General features: G+C 42.3%; 1 protein-coding gene across 1 annotated transcript in view; it reads right to left on the reverse strand.

Moving 5' to 3' along the window:
• CACNA1C (calcium voltage-gated channel subunit alpha1 C) overlaps window positions 1-17,215 on the reverse strand; it is a 704,670-nt gene that overhangs the window by 227,325 nt on the left and 460,130 nt on the right. The window contains exons 6-7 of the mRNA XM_073320186.1: window positions 11,345-11,506; window positions 5,166-5,350 (exon numbers count right to left, since the gene is read on the reverse strand). Coding sequence (XP_073176287.1) covers window positions 5,166-5,350; window positions 11,345-11,506 — 347 coding nt within the window. The remainder of the gene's footprint in view (window positions 1-5,165; window positions 5,351-11,344; window positions 11,507-17,215) is intronic.

The following is a 17,215-nucleotide window of genomic DNA, read 5'->3' on the forward strand; positions in this document are numbered from 1 at the left end:
GACGGGGGCAGGGCCTTGCTGGCTGAGAGCTGGCATGCAGAGGGAGCTGCGCTGATGGACCAGCAGGGGGAGCGGCCAGCCCTGCTACCAGCCTTACATACCCACCCCCATTGTCGGCCACTGGACCCCCCCACTCACCGTTGGTGGACGGGAGGCTGGCGAGCAGGGATCTGGCCAGCAGCAGGATCCACCAGTACGGATGGGGTGGGGGTGGGAGAGAGAGAGACAGAAAATACGAACAATTTGCCTGTTTTTAAGAAAAAGTCGGGACACCTGCAAGAGGGCTTAAATAAGGGACTGTCCCTTTAAAAATGGGATGTCTGGTCACCCTAACTTGAGTTAACCTCACAGTCAGAGTCTATTCTGAAAGGTGTTGAGTATTCACCACCCCCGTTGAAGTCAGAGGGAGCTGTGGGTGTTCAGTGCTTCTCTGGATTTGTATTATGAACTATTTATTTGGAATATTTAAACGATCAATTTCCTATGTGGTCTTATTTGTAATCATAAGGCCCCTTCAATGTCTCTCTTGCTAGGACAACTTCACCAAGTTCAGAAAGTCACAAGCAAACTCCACATGGAATGCTGTTTTCCAACAGAAGGCCTCAGCAATTCTACTTTTAAAGATAGGGGACTGTTAATATTTCTTAGGGCTTTAAATGTTATTTAAGGAGGCAGCAGAATTTTTGCTGGACATTGCCACCCAAGTGACAGTGCTGGGGTAGCATTTTCAATGCATGAAGGATGCAGAAGGCATTTGGTGCTTACTTGGCACAGTTCTGCTCAGATTTACAGCCTGTGCAACCTCACTGTCTTGCATGCAGAATTTGGACCACAGTAAATTAATAAAATAAAATAATAATAAAAAATAAATAACAACAATAATAATAGCAAATAAAGTAATATTAAAACTAAGGAGGGGCATCATTTTTTTCTAAAAATTCAAAGGAAGCCAACCTATTTGCACACACTATCCACTGGGTGAGAGAGGAGCTTAGAAAGCTTACTGATTTTATTGACATTACTTTAAAAAAACATGCTATGGAATGAAAGTTTGCTGATTTAAATGCCTCTGACACTTTTCATGGGCAGGCAGGTTATAGGCAGGGAAACAATCTTGTGAGCTGGAAGGGATAGGCTTCACTGAAGATGAGAAAAACAGCAAGTGTGAGAGAGGATGCAGGAGAGAATGAGGTTAAAATCTGCAATAAAGTGTCTTAGAAGTGTAAGTTTAATGAAAAGTCAATTGGACTTAAGCTCCTAGGTCACTTGTGAAAATTTTATCCTGATTGAACAGGAAATTGGCAAATTATTGCACTCTGGTACCATGGTGTTGTTGGGTCTGTCATAAGACTCTAGACAGACAGACAATCAGACTTCAAAAGTTTTCCTAAGTGGCTCGCTGTTCTTTCAGCACCTGATTCTGAGAGGTGTTTGAGCATCCTCAACTCCCATTGATTTTAATAAGAATTGTGTGTGTTCAGCACCTCTCAGAATCTGTCCTTAGTGGAGGGGAAGGGGGAAGCAGAACTGAATATTACAAGGCACTTAGCAATGTTCAGTCAAGGAAATTGCTCAATTGACTGAACATTTCCAACCAACTAATTCCGCTCAAAGGCTTCTGACTTGATCTACTGAGTTTAAGGACAGATACTTTCCTTTTCAGACTTGAAGGGAGAGCAAAGCAAATTCCCTACCTGTAATTCCTGTGCTCAGAAGATAGTTATTACAATAGATCCCATCCCCAAATACGCTCTTATGGGTCCAGGTCTTGTGCATGTGACTGCATGTGGAGCATTGAGAGATTAAGGCCAGGATTTTAAAAAGTGAGGGGGGAAGTCCTAACACTATTGAAGTCAATGGGAATTCTTCCATTGACTTCAATAGAGCCAGGATTTCACTCTGAGTACTTAAATTGGCAAGACCTACCTATATCCTATGCCACTTCCTAAAATACTTCACTCATTCCAGAGGGTTGGAAATTTTGGAACCCTGTTAACGCTTTACTATTCAGAATGTTAAGTCTCCATGTTGCTGTAGGTATCTTAAAGACATTATACCTTACTCTTTGGCTTTGTATACTCTACTGCATAAACCTGTGCATGTTTTTTAAGACATCTGCAGACACGGTTGAAATGTCAATGTTTATAGGGTTTCAACATGCCAACTATTATAGCTATAACACTTGTCATAGATGTGTACAGTAGTCAACATTGAAAGTTAGCTTTTGCTATACAAATACCACTCTTCTAAGTAGCGCGAAATAATCATGGCATCTCAGATACTACTATATGGCAACTGCTGACAAACATAGACTTTTTAATGGTGGCCAATGTATCTATATAACATGACAAAGTCAAACCGTGGTGTGGATACAAGGGCACAGTTAAGATTCTTTGAATCACCTTAGCCCTAAATGTCCATCATTTCTGGTGTCCTTTTCCTAGTGTTTTTTCTAAAGTGTAACCTGAACTTTGCATTACCTGGCTTTCAGAAGTTGATGGTGTGGATTATTTTTTAGTTACAGAGATTTTACCCTTTTGTTATTGATACTATATTTACAACCTTAATTCCAGCTTGTGAGGGAGCAGAGAAACAGCCATCTGGCACAGCAGGGGTTAAAGAAAACCTTTGGGTGCAGCTAGCCCAGCTCCACTACACCTGCGGCCAATGCCAGACCTGGATGGGACGGGGGGTAGAGAAAAGAAGGGAGCCAGGCTCAGTTGGGGGCTGACTGGCGAGGAAGCAGGAGGTCTCTGCCTGCTCGAAGGGTCAGCTCAGAAATCTGCCATCCAGAGCAGCTACTTGAGGCAAGTAAGGGCTCCCTGCCAAGGGGAGGCTGCAAATAAGCCGCAGCACTTGGGGCAACTGGACTAGCGGGGCCATGCCCCAAATTGAAGAGAATGGTAGGAAGTAGCCTGGGGAAGTGGGGCTTAACTCCCTCCTAGGATGAGAGACCCCATTACCCCTGTTTAGGGGTTGATCTATACAGGGCCCCGGGATGGGACCCAGTAGAGAGGGAGGGTCTGGGTCCCCCTACTACGGCCTCGGGCCTTACAGACTGAAAGACCACTGATCTAGCCACTAGGCTGCCCGGCCACAGAAGACCCTATCACCGAGCTTAATTAAGATTTTTTGTCTAGGAATAATTTAGAACTGAGAACAAGAAGAACATATTTTTTTCCTTCCAAAGCAAGTGTTCTATATATCCACACCCTGAAGACAGGGTTGTCCGGAAAAACTAATACTCAACAATTCATTATAATTTGAGGCCTCAATATACTGTACTGTATGAAAGGAAAAAAATAACTTCAGAAAGTAGCTCAAACCAAACCAAAACCCAACAGCCAAAAGCTAGGTTGCTCTAGGGAATCCATGAAAAATGAAGCAACCTGTAGCAATCACAGTAGAAGAGCATTTATCGGTGGCTATATGCTTTTGGCTCCTAATATTAGGTGAATAAGAACTGATGACTGTATCCCAAGTGTTTCATACCCTGTCATGTGAATGATGCAGGGACCCAAGAGCGTAGAGACGCGGGGAAGGTCTATTGTAAAACCTACCGTTAGAGAAAATAATGATAATTTGGGGGATTCATTTCATATGAATTAACAGTGTACACTGCCACAAGTGCATCCCTATTTATTACTGATTGTCTTATTCACCTTGCTTTGGATTCTCTCAACTGAACGGCCCATAAGTCTCTCTCGAATACCCAGAGATACAGCTCTCAGATACTATAGTGATGGATACTATTGAAATATGACAGACAGATATACTCTTTGTATCAAATACTGAGAAATTTTGCCTGGTTTCTTTTCTGGTTTTAGGTTTTTCTTCACTGTTTTTATTAATGTATACTCTTGTTTCAAGTAAATCTAATTTTCATTTCACTAGACCCAGATTGCTCTCAAATATTTTCATCTCTGCCTCTTATCTTAGTCACTAGGAGGGAACTGGCATCACAAGGTTAATCTAAATTTAAAAGGGTAAAAAGACCATCATTATCTGTGTGAGTCCTGTCCGTGTGCAATGGATATACTGTAGACACTCTAAATCTTCAAAGAGAAATATTTTAAACTCTAACCCAGTGGCAGGTGGAGTGCAGTTTCAGGATCAAGTTTAAAGGAGATGGGGGTGTTGATTAACAGCACAAGCTTACCCCAATCCAGATCTTTTCCCTATTTTCCTTAGAATATTCTTGTGTTAATTCTACTATGCACTGAGCCTCAGGTTATATTTACACTGAAATTCCTATCATACTGGGGGAACAGAAGTCTCTAAACATAGTTATAATCCAGACTCTAACAGTATAGTCAGGACTAAATCATGTTTTAAGCATGTTCCTGAACCATGCTGCAACCCTGCAGAAGTTCAAGGCAGTAGCATAGTTCAGGAGCCCAGGTAGGTCCAGTTTATAATGAAAGATCAATCCTTATTTTGGACTACTATGCTTTTACCAGGTCCCCAAACATAACAGGAACTACACTATGGGACTAAAAAAGCCAAAGGAAGCTGAATGCAAGTCTCCAGGTTAGGACTATGGTGAGGATGATAGTTAATTTTAAGGTTAACATCAAGATTAAACATAGAATTTAGGTCATGATTAAGATAAAAATTCAGGTCATTATCTAGGTCAATATCAGAATTAGGATCAGGGTAAGAATTAGGGTCAGGATGACGATCATAATTAGGATTAGAGTGCAGATCTAGAAGGATTTTCTGAACTTCCCGATGAAATCCATGGGTCTTTTCATTCTAGTGCCTTTGTTAACAGCAATGCCACTACATGGTTATCTTTACTCATTAGAAATATTGCTGCATTAGTAATTTATATTGGTGTGAGATAGCTGACACATCGGGAGGGTCACTCAATGACACCCAGCTCAACAAAGGTACATTGCAGATTCTCAAACCAAAATGCCACCTGCCATCTTTTAACATTTTAATATAATAGAAAGTTCACATTTAAATTTTAAAAATATGACAGCTAACAGCTTCCATGTCATCCCATTGACACACTAAATTAATTAAAGCCATATATTATTAACCCTCCCATTACCACACATAACCAGTGAGCAAAATAAAGACCAAGCCAGAGCCCCATATTCTCAGCATGGCAGGACAGCACTATTAGTCCCAGGGATTGGTCATTTTCGGATACGTACCCAGTAAAGGACATCTGTCCAGCCCTCCATAGTGATGCACTGAAACACAGTTAACATGGCAAAGGCAAAGTTGTCGAAATTGGTAATGCCATGCTTGGGCCCCTCCCATCCTGCTTTGCACACAGTGCCATTCTGACACTGCCGTCCATGCGCTGATTGAGGAGCACAAGGAGAGGGGTCCTCTTCTGCAGGTGTATCATAAATGATGGGAAAACAAGAATGAGAGAATTATTAAGTACTGCATGAGTCACTGGAAAGGCAAAAGAAGGATACTTGCTTTTGAGACCAGACTTTTGCAGTGCATTTGACACATTATTTGAAGGCACCACCAAAAATTGTATTGGTTTTAACCAGGCGCCGGTGCATTTTTTGGTTTGGCTTTTTTATTTTGCAAAGGATAGACAAGTTACCAATTATGACAATCAAAATTGTCATTTATGTTTTTCAATATACAACCTTCCAGAAACAAGAAAGAGTGCACTCATACATGAGGAGATGCTAGGTTACATCAGTTGCATTTCTTTGGTGTGCACACTGCAACTATGATTTTCCATTTCCATATTCACGGGCAGTCTGGGTTAACTTAAGGTCACTTATGTCCCCTAGCATTGAACTGACTGAAGCTCTCTTCCTGTGGAACACCTTACCTCAAAGGAACCAAGCTTCAGGCTTCAGTGCTATGGAGTTGCTAAGGGATGCTGGACTAATGTTAAACTGCTGTGATGCATTTCTGGAGCTCAGAAGCTTTGCAGAATGTTATCCACAGGTCCTGTGATGCTCAGAAGCTCTGCAGGACCATAACTTCTGATTAATCACCTGCCTATTCTATATAGGTTTGGGGTTTCTCCCAATTTGTAAAATTAAGAACCCAAGCTACACATCTGTTTCAACTCTCCAGTGCATTAAAAAAAAGCCCATGAAAAACATTTTAATACATACAAATAAACACAAATACTAATATTGGGACCATAGTAATACGTAATGAGAGTGATTGATCAGTAAGAGTACAGTCCTGCTGTCCTTATTCAGGCAAAGCTACCATTGAAAGCAGTGGGAGCTTTGCCTGAATTAGGACTGCAAGATAAGGCCCTACATTTAAAATAGATATGTGGGGGTTTATTTTGTTTGTTTCTATCTATTTTATTTGTTGCTACTATCTTTTTCATGAGACAGATTGTTCTTGTGAGATTTCCAAAAGTTCTGGTAGTGTTTACGCCAAAGTACATCAGGAGTAGGAAGATCAGAATGAGGTGCCTCTTCAGTAGTTACCATAGAGAAAGATAATATATATATATATATTAACAGAGCGTAAAAATCCATGGCAGGTCATTACAGTTCTAGTACATTTTCTAGCAATTGAAATTTGCTGACCTTATAAGAAGGTAGAAACTAAGGAACTCTTGTGGCAATTTCCCTCTGTATGATATTTTTTCGCTATATGATTGTGACTGAGATAGAGTCATTAGTACCCAGCATCTCACGGTGATCACTGATGCTCAGGTCAAATAAATCAAATGATAAACAGCAGATGCATAGATGTGTAAGTGACAGTCTACTGGATTTTCTTAGGAGGTATTTCCTGATGGATTTCGTGTGCAGGATTCCTCCCACTAATTCATTTTTACTTTCAGAATAACTTCCTTTCTAACCACAGACACATCCTGAGAGAGAAAAGGGAAGGGCTGATCATAGATTAGAAACTCCTCTGCCATGATAGTAGTTATTAAAGTTTACAGTATTGTATATTTGGGGCCTGGAGTTGTTATAGAATAGGTGAGTTGTTCAACTCTATGTTGCTGACTCAAATCCAACTCAGTCTGCTGGTGAGAAAGTCATTACTGTCTTATTGCTTTAGTCAATGGGAAATGAACTGGAGGTCTCAGCCCAGCTGCAAATGGCAAACATCCACATGAAAAAGCACCACCACACTCATCAGGAATTCACAACTCTGCTGGAAGTCTCAACAGAAAGGCCAATGACTGGATGGGCTGTGGAGACTGAGCTAAACTCTCACCGTTATAGCTGGTTTCTCCATATCAAAGTTGAGTCCTGTTTATGGGGCAGAGTAGAAGGAGTTTTCATTTTTGCTCCCCATATTGTACGTGTTTTGTGGAGAGCTAGAGAACTCTATCTCCAGTGCTGGCACTCAGGCACCTTTCAACAGTGCTAAATTCATTTAAATGTTCTAATTCAGGGAAAGTTACATTATGTTGGGAAAGCCTCACTTGGAAAATATTCGCATGTAGGCTGCTGGTCCTTCCCTCTCACTTGTGTCTCTGTGCAGAGGGTGCTTTAATATTGCTGCTTGGTCACACTCTTGCAACTTGGTCCTCTGGAGGCAATCAGCCTACTCTCTCTCTCTCTCTCTCTCTCTCCCTCTCTCCTTCACAAGCAGAATGCCTCCAGCAATTGCTGTTGGTGCAGTGCTCCTTGACGCACACTCTAACACGACAAGCCAGTGATGGTGAAGCCCATAAAGATGCCCTAACAAGCATAGCTTCTGCTTCCACAAGGACTCTGAAGGATGAGGACTTAGAGAAGAGATGAGGCTTAAAGAGAATGACCAAGGAAACAACCCAATTCTGGTGATGAATCAACATGGAAAACAGAGAAGGAGAAAGGAACTGGCTCGCATAAGGAAAATACAAAGGGATGTTTCTGTTCAGTTCATTCCTTCATCTTCATTTGTTTTCCTTTGGCTGTATTCCTAATTACATTGTATGTTTATGGACAAATATCCCTCTGTTGAACTGTTTAAAGTGGGGGTGGGCAAACTTTTTGGCCCGAGGGCCACATCTGGGTACGAAAATTGTATGGCGGGCCATGAATGATCACAAAATTGGGGGTTGGAGTGCAGGAGGGGTGAGGGCTCCAGCTGGGGGTGTGGGCTCTGGGGTGGGGCCAGAAATGAGTTCAGGGTGCGGGAGGGGGCTCCGTGCTGGGGTAGAGGGTTGGGGTGCGGGTGGGGGGGGTGAGGGCTGCAGCTGGCGGGGGGGCTCTGGGGTGCAGGAGGGTGGGACTGAGGAGTTCGGAGGGTGGGAGGGAGATCAGGGATGGGGCAGGGGTTTGGGGCACTGGAGAGGGTCAGGGGTCCAGACTCCAGACAACGCTTACCTCAAGCAGCTCCCAGAAGCAGCGGCATGTCTCCTCGCCGGCTCCTATGCAGAGTTGCAGCCAGGCAGCTCTGCGCACTTCCCCGTCCACAGACACTGCCCCTGCAGCTCCTATCGGCCTTGATTCTCAGCCAATGGGAGCTGTGGGGGTGATGCTTGGGGTGGGGACAGCGTGCGGAGCCCCCTGGCTGTCCCTACGCATGGAAGCCAGAGGGGGGACATGCTGCTGTTTCCGGGAGCTCTGCAGAGTGGGGAAAGCCCTAGACCACACTTCCCGGCAGGAACTTGAGGGCCGGATTAAAACGTCTGAAGGGCCAGATGCGGCCTGAGGGCCATAGTTTGCCCACCCCTGGTTTAAAGGCGTCTGCAGATTTTTCTGATAAAGTAAACAGAAAAATTGTGCAAACTTAAATACCAAAGCCTTAAATGCCAAAGGCTACATGTTCTCTTCTTTGGGGACAGAAGTAGAGCTGGGCAAAATTTTTGGCCTGAAAGCTTTTTCCAGTAAAAAATGCAGATTTGTCAATACTGAAACTTTTCATGAATTTAGTCAGATTGCTTTGGTTAAAAAAAAAACAAAAACAAAAAAAAACCTAAAAAAAAATTCTGAAAAAAATCAAAATATTTCCTTCCTATCAACATTCCTGAAATGAGATGCTTCAGTTTGAAATGACTTTTTGTTTTAAAATTTCCTTTAGTTTAATTTCAATTTTTATTAAAAGCTCAAAATCAAAATGAAGCTTTTGGTTGACCCAAAACATTTTTTTTTAAACTTTTTGATGTGTAAGAAATTTTGAAAAAAATTGGTTTTGGTTTGACCCAAAACTAATTAAAAAAAATGTTTTAACGTGCCACTGAAGCAAAAAATCCATTGTTTTCGCAGCCATAGGCAGAAGCTTACAGACACATTTTCAGAATGGGCACTTCACACTTCCCTAATGCAGCCTCACAGGCATGGCCTACATCGGAAAAATGCATTGTGGCAGAAAAAATGTTGACTAAAACATTTTAACTATAAGGGTGTTACCATCATTTTGCCCTCAGTTTGGACAAAGACAGTCATGTTTAAAAATGTCTTAGCTGGTGATGGTTGGCTTTAGATCCTTCTAAACCTGGAAAATCCCATTAAAACAATTGCAAAAATCAGAGTGTAGGAAACTCAAGTTTCCACTTAGCTCAGCAGTGAGTGGTGATATATAAATGTCTAAATTAGACAAATACCGTAGCAAACTGTTCTTTTTGATTCCAGAGCTGTCTATAGGGCCACTCACACCAGCATCACACAAACACACACACACATCAATCACAAAATTCCCAAAATAGTGCAAAGGAAATTGTGAAACTGTCTAAACCCAGCACAGCATCTTGGAGCAAAACCTTAGAGTTTTTGCTTTCTTCTAGCTGGTAAATCAGCAGCACCCAAGTACCTCCCTGCACTATCAGGGCCAAATTCATCATTGCTCTACACCTTTTGTTGTCATATACACACCAGTGCACAGATACTGCCTGCTGGATGTTTAAACAGTACCAGATCATAATAGTAGCATTTGATACCCTCTCCATTCTGAAAACTGACCATTTATTCCCATCCTTTGTTAACTGGTTAAAAGATAGGAAACAAAGGATGGCATAAATGGTCAGTTTTCAGAATGGAGAGCTGTAAATAGTGGTGTCCCCCCACGGTCTGTACCGGGACCAGTACTATTCAACATGTTCATAAATGATCTGGAAAAAGGGGTAAACGGTGAGGTGCCAAAATTTGCAGATGATACAAAACTACTCAAGATAGTTAAGTCCCAAGCAGACTGCGAAGAGCTACAAAAGGATCTCACAAAACAGGGTGACTGGGCAACAAAATGGCAGATTTCAGAGGAACAGCCGTGTTAGTCTGTATTCGCAAAAAGAAAAGGAGTACTTGTGGCACCTTAGAGACTAACCAATTTATTTGAGCATGAGCTTTCGTGAGCTACAGCTCACTTCACATCTGATGAAGTGAGCTGTAGCTCACGAAAGCTCATGCTCAAATAAATTGGTTAGTCTCTAAGGTGCCACAAGTACTCCTTTTCTTTTTGCAAAATGGCAGATGAAATTCAGTGTTGATAAATGCAAAGTAATGCACATTGGAAAACATAATCCCAATTATACATATAAAATGATGGGGTCTTAATTAGCTGTTACCATTCAAGAAAGAGATCTTGGAGTCATTGGGGACAGTTTTCTGAAAACATCCACTCAATGTGCAGTGGCAGTCAAAAAAGTGAACAGAATGTTGGGAATCATTTAAAAAGGGATAGCTATAAGACAGAAAATGTCATATTGTCTCTATATAAATCCATGGTACACCCACATCTTGAATACGGTGTGCAGATGTGGTCGCCCATCTCAAAAAAGACATATTGGAATTGGAAAAGGTTCAGAAAAGGGCAAAAAAAATTATTAGGGGTCTGGAACGGCTGCCGTATGAGGAGAGATGGGACTTTTCAGCTTGCAAAAGAGATGCCTAAGGGGGGATGATAGAGGTCTATAAAATGACTGGTGTGGAAAATGTAAATAAGGGAGTGTTATTTACTCCTTCTCATAACACAAGAACCAAGGGTCCCCAAATGAAATTAATAGGCAGCAGGTTTAAAACAAACAACAGGAAGTATTTCTTCACAGAACGCACAGTGAACATGTGGAACGCTTTGCCAGAGGATGTTGTGAAGGCCAAGACTATAACAGGGCTCAAAAAAGAACTAGATAAATTCATGGAGAATAGGTCCATCAATGGCTATTAGCCAGGATGGGCAGGGATGGTGTCCCTAGCCTCTGTTTGCCAGAAGCTGCGAACGGGTGACAAGGGATGGATCACTTGATGATTACCTGTTCTGTTCATTCCCTCTGGGGCACCTGGCATTGGTCACTGACGGAAGACAGGATACTGGGGTAGGTGGACCTTTGGTCTGACCCAGTGTGGCCGTTCTTATGTGCTTATGTTCTTTGCACTGGAGTAAATGTTACACAAGGTGCAGGGCAACAGTGAATCAAGCCTCCAACCCACTCCCCCACACGTAACACATCTCTTACCCGGTAATCCGCCTTGCACTAAGTAGCAGGTCTTGTGCATCTTCCCCATGAATAGCTCCAGTCCAATGATGGCATAGATAATTATGACAAACAGCACCAGCAGGGCAATGTGCAGCAAGGGGACCATAGCCTTGATAATGGAATTTAAAACCACTTGGAGACCTGCAGAAAGGGAAGAAGGCAACACTATCAATAAGAGAACAAGCCAAAGCTAACACAGCCATCGAGGACTGTAAACTACAGAAAAATGCTTCATTTTTATTGGGCATATAATACCAATCCCCGTCCCCCAGCATTTGCTAAACTGATAATAGTGACTTACATTTATACAGCACCTTTCATCCAGAGTGAGCCCAGAGTATTCTACAAACTTACCACAGCAAACCTGACTTACAAAGTAAACTACTGAAGGGATCGTTTCACCTACCACTGAATGCTACCACCTCTGGGATGGAACACAGAAGCTGTTTCTGAAGATTCCCAAAACTCTGTTATAAGGTGTTCCTCAGGGGATATATCAACTCCTCCTCCTCCCTCTCAGCGCCTCTTGTCCACCTCTGGAAGGGAGGGGGAGGAGTGGGGACGAGGCGCGCTTGGGGACAGGGAGCGGAAAGAGGCAAGGAAGAGGCGGGCAGGGATGGGAAGAGGCGGAGCGGGGGTGGGGGTTTGGATGAAGGGGTGGAGTGGGGGCGGGGCCTGGTGGAAGTGGAGGTTGAGCACCCCCTGGGACAATTGGAAGCCAGTGCCTGTGGGTCTGGGAATCAAGAAATCTGGGTTCAGGGTTCTGGCTCTGCCACAGAGCGTGACGGTGGGAAGTCACTTATGGGCTGATTTGCAGTGGGTGCTGAGCATCCATAACTCCATTTGAAAATGATGGGACCTGAAGGTTCTCAGCACCTTGGACTTCTCTGTGCCTCCGTTCCCGCACTTCTAAAACACGAATAATAATATCTACATCACAGGAACACTGTAAGGTTATTGGAAATTCACTAATGTTTACAAAGTTATAAATCCTCAGTTGGATGGTGAAAATACAATAAATAGCACAACATTATTATGCTATTAATGTTGGGAGCGAGGAGAAGGTTCCCAATGGATGTCTTAAGTAAAATAAAAAACCACTTTCCCACTCCACAATGTAAAATCACTACATGGGAAACGGCAGAGAGAGGTCTGAACCAAACCCTGAATTTGTCTAATTCCAACAACTTTATGAAACTTCAGATCAGGATCCAAAATTTGCGGCTTTATAATATCCTACAAGTAAGCAAAGGAAGTTCTTAATTGTCAATGAGTTTAGAGGCCTCACCAATTCTAAATGTAGTCAAGACTTGGAGGTCAAGTATTCTAAGACCCTAGTCTTATATTATTAATCATTAATTATTATTTTTATTAATTTATTTAACATTCATAAGAGGATTTCCCCAAAGCATTTGAGAGGAAAGATAACCATGATGATGCATAAAAAGTGCTCTCTTTTTAAACATACAAAATGTATGTCTATCATCAACCTCTCCATTAAAGTGCTCAAGTATACTGCAGATATACTGGGTAGGCAATGTTAGTTCAAACCATTGCACCTTCTGTTAAAGTGGTGGTTGTAAAAAATCAAAAGCTTTCACCATAAACAGGAGACGGTAAGGAGTTCAGACAGCCCGGGAGAACTGGTATCACCAAGAGATTTATATGGGCTTCTACTTGGTTACTTAGAACAAGCTTCTCTACTATAATAAACCAACTTTGAAGAAAAGACGAGAAAAGCTACTGAATAATGTTATCATGAATTAATGCAAGTGCTTTGCAGTATTCCATTAGGACAAACTGTTTTCAAATCCAAATGATTCCATTAATTAGCAAATTGTACACACATTACTGTTAAAGTATTCACAGAGGTTCTAGAAGTTGAAAACTGCTAACAACGTAGCAACTTTAGAGGTGTCAGCTCAAAAAAATAATGCCAGAAGCTACTTGCAGGAGAAAAAAAAATCACTCACAACATTTATCACCATGTGTCCGGCATTGTTGACAAGTTATCACAGTATTATTTTTCTGAGTTCCTGCAGCCCTGCAACACAAACAGATCTCTTTGACTCACAAGGAGTGTCTGAGGACCCAGTCGTGGAGTGGCAGAGGAAAGACAGAGGGATAGCAGAGAAAGAAGAATGGGAGTAGTCGAGGGAGGACAGTGGAAACAGCAGTACAAAGAGATTTTCTTTTTAAAATTAAAAAAAAAAAGCCATTGAAATGGTCTCGATCTTAAAGAGGCAAACTCTGAGGTCTGTGCCAGTCCTGAATAGGAGGGCTGCCACTGGTTAGATGTGTCTGTGCATTGGGGGAAGTTGGTACAAAGTTTCCACCGCAGGCCAGAGTCTATGACCACCAGTGGCTAGAGGAGCCCCTGCAAACCCCTGGAGGAGGAGAGGATGGGAGAAACCACATCTAAACTGTTCCTCTGCCCCAAGCTCCATCTGTTCCCACTCTCCCCATGCTGCCATGCACAGAGCTCACCCAAACTGGGAACTCACAACATGCAAGGGAGTGAACCCACTCCACCACTCTATGCCCCATCCAGTCCCCATTCTCCTGTACAGCGAACCATTCAAGTTACAGTTTCCCCCTGCAGGCATGGAGAAGGTGCCAGGATATGCCACTTACAGAGAAAATGGGTAGTATTTACTCATAAATACATTCTAAAATTAAACTGGAACGGTTTGTTATCTGGCAAGACCAAACTCCAGATTCTGGATTTAAAAAAGAGGAATACCATCAACTGTCCCACTACGGCAGAGCGGAGAGCTGCATCTTTACACTCATAGGTGCTGGAACTAGGGATGCTGGAGGTGCTGCCGTGCCCTCTGGCTTGAAGTAGTAATAACAACCCAATCACATGGTTTCCACCGTCAGCACCCCCACTATGTCTCCTGTACCAGTGCTTACACTGCTTTATAGAGGTTAGTGATGCCATTCACTAATGCAGGAGAAGTAGAGAGTCCTTAGGTCTGGCAAGTGAATATGAAATGATGTTCAAATATTTGTTGTTTTTCAGTATATTTATTTATTTGTGGAAACCCCCACAATGTGCTAGACACTCTTACACATTCATGAAGGGATGGTACCTATTCTGAAAAGCTCTCAGGGATGGATAAATAGACAGGTGGGTAGAGGCTAGGAAAGGGAAATCACAAAAATAAACTATTTGTAATTTTTCAGCCTACTCTTTTATTCTGGTAAGAATTTAAGATCTTAAACACCTTTTAGTGTTTATTTCCAAAGCACTTCTGTTTACCTTTAGCAGACTAGTGTGGCTGCATGCTGTTGCCTGAAATTGACTCCATAAATGTTTCAGCAAGCAAAACATGTTAGTGGCATTCTCTGGGCTCCCAGACTACAGTATTTATGTACACTGATAAAATGTTAAAAATATTTATTATATAGGAACATCATCACTTTTTTTTTTTTGCCAGATCAAGGTCCCTATGACCTTCTAGAGGAAAGCAAAGAAGCAAGATTTAGTGTACAAAACCACCCATATGCCTGTGGAAGGGAGGGATTGGGGTCAAATACAGCATGGTCCCTCTTCAAAGCTATGGACAGTCCTCTGTAGGTTTAGGATGCCAGAGCTGGGGTGGGAGGGGTGGATTCAGGGAGCAGTTGCTTGGTGCTGTATATTCCCCTCAGGACTATGGGATCAATCCTGTGAGGTGCACTCTAGCCCCAAAACAGTTAAGAACATTCTTAACTTTAAGCATGTGAGTAATTCCACTGAAGGCAACGGGGCTACTGACATGCGGTAAGTTAAGCACGGGCTTACGTGCTTTTTTGCACCTTGGGCAGAACGCTCAGCACCTTGCAGGACTGATCCCTACCTAGATTTCTGACTGGAAACCCGCACAGGAGCTAAGGCAGAATTATCTCACAGAATCAACCTCCCTGGCTTTTACTGCACTACTGTAGCGTGTAGAGGAGCACTCTGTGGAAGCTTGACTCCTGAAGACCTGCGCTGTCAGAGGAGGGGGAGTCTGGGTCCTCTGTTCATCTCCTGCAGGAGCAGACACTGTGGCTCAAACGAGAACACTGGAGCCAACCATTACAAATCCCTGGGCACTGCTGCTCTGTGAAACATATCCAGGGAAACTAGTAGAATGCTGGTCTCAGAAAAGGCAACTGGGCCTTTTAAAGAGGAGCTCTCTTTGGCAATTTCACCTACCTTTACTTTTGGACCAAACCTGGTTTACTGGGTGTGGTGTTTTCTTCTTTTAATCTTATTAATCGTCCATTTTTTTCCTACAAAGCTTTCAGTCTGAACTAGCGCGCAGCACTCCCTGCCTCAGTTCATTGTCACTTTATTCAGGGCTAGATTTTTATTCAGACTACATACCTGCCCAAGTGAGTAAGAGCTCCCATTGCACCTTGGCTTGGGACCAGGCACACAGAAAAAAATGGAGCTACTCACCACTTACTCCCTGGAGCAGGTGAATGGGAAATGGCTGTGGAATGGGTAGAGTCTTGGCTCTCCTCCTGCCCCTATCCTGGCCAAGCAGCTAAGCCAGTACCAGGAGCAAGAGGAAAGAAAGCAAGGGAGAGGGGTATGGGCAGTAGTAACTTGCTACTGGTATCGTCCAACAGAAAACTAACACCTGGGAACAAGGACGAAATGGAGGGAACTGAGACTAAAGAGGTGTTTGAGTCAGAATGGCTCTGGGGTCTACTCCTGGGGTGGTACCATTCTTTAAGATGCATCTCTGTGATGACCCACTTGAAGAAAGCCATTACAGTACCATTTCCAAAGCATGAGATGGATAATCGATAACACACCACAGGGTGGGGGTTCATCAGTGAATATACACAGGGCTCGGCTAAGAAATTGGGGAGTGCTTAACTGATATCTGTAAGAGCATAGCAGATTTGATCCAGATTTCAGAGGAAGACTGGAATGTGACACAAATAACTCCATTATTTTGTCAAAGTGTCAAGAGACAAATGCAGGTCATTTTAAATAAATACATTTCAGGAAATGTATTGAGGCTAGTTTCGAAGATTTTCCTCACAGACCATCTTAAATGAATACATTTAAAACGGTCTGCAAGGAAAATCTTGGAAACTTTCCTCATTATTGTGGCAAGAAAAACCTGGAACTGCACTGTTTAGTTCAGGATAGTCCTACAGCAAGGATTCAGGCAGGGGAGGTCAAGCTTAACTAACCCTCTGGAGTCTTGGACGATACTACTGCCATGATGGATAATGGAAATTCAATGGACATGGCATACTTTGGTTTTCAAAAGTTAGGGCTGTTAAGTGATTAAAAAAATTAATCGTGATTAATCACGTGATTAATCGTACTGTTAAAAAATAATAGAATACCATTTATTTAAATAATTTTGGATTATTTTTTACATTTTCAAATATATTAATTGCAGTTACAACACAGAATACAAAGTGTACAGTGCTCACTTTATATTTATTTTTGATTACAAATATTTGCACTGTAAAAACCAAAAGAAATAGTATATTTCAATTCACCTAATACAAGTACCGTAGTGCAATCTCTTTATAATAAAAGTTGAACTTACAAATGTAGAATTATGTACAAAAATAACTGCATTTTTCAAAAATAAAACAATGTAAAACTTTAGAACCTACAAGTCCACTCAGTCCTTCTTCTTGGTCAGCCAATCACTCAGACAAAAAAGTTTGGTTACAATTTGCAGGAGATAATGCTGCCCCAGTCTTGTTTACAATGTCACCTGAAAGTGAGAACAGATGTTCACATGGCACTGTTGTAGATGGCCTTGCAAGATATTTATGTGCCAGATGTGCTAAAGATTCATATGTCCCTTCATGCCTAAACCACCATTCTAGAAGTTCTGATGA

The sequence above is a fragment of the Lepidochelys kempii genome, chromosome 1 (assembly GCF_965140265.1).
Source record: "Lepidochelys kempii isolate rLepKem1 chromosome 1, rLepKem1.hap2, whole genome shotgun sequence".
Lineage (NCBI taxonomy): Eukaryota > Metazoa > Chordata > Testudines > Cheloniidae > Lepidochelys > Lepidochelys kempii.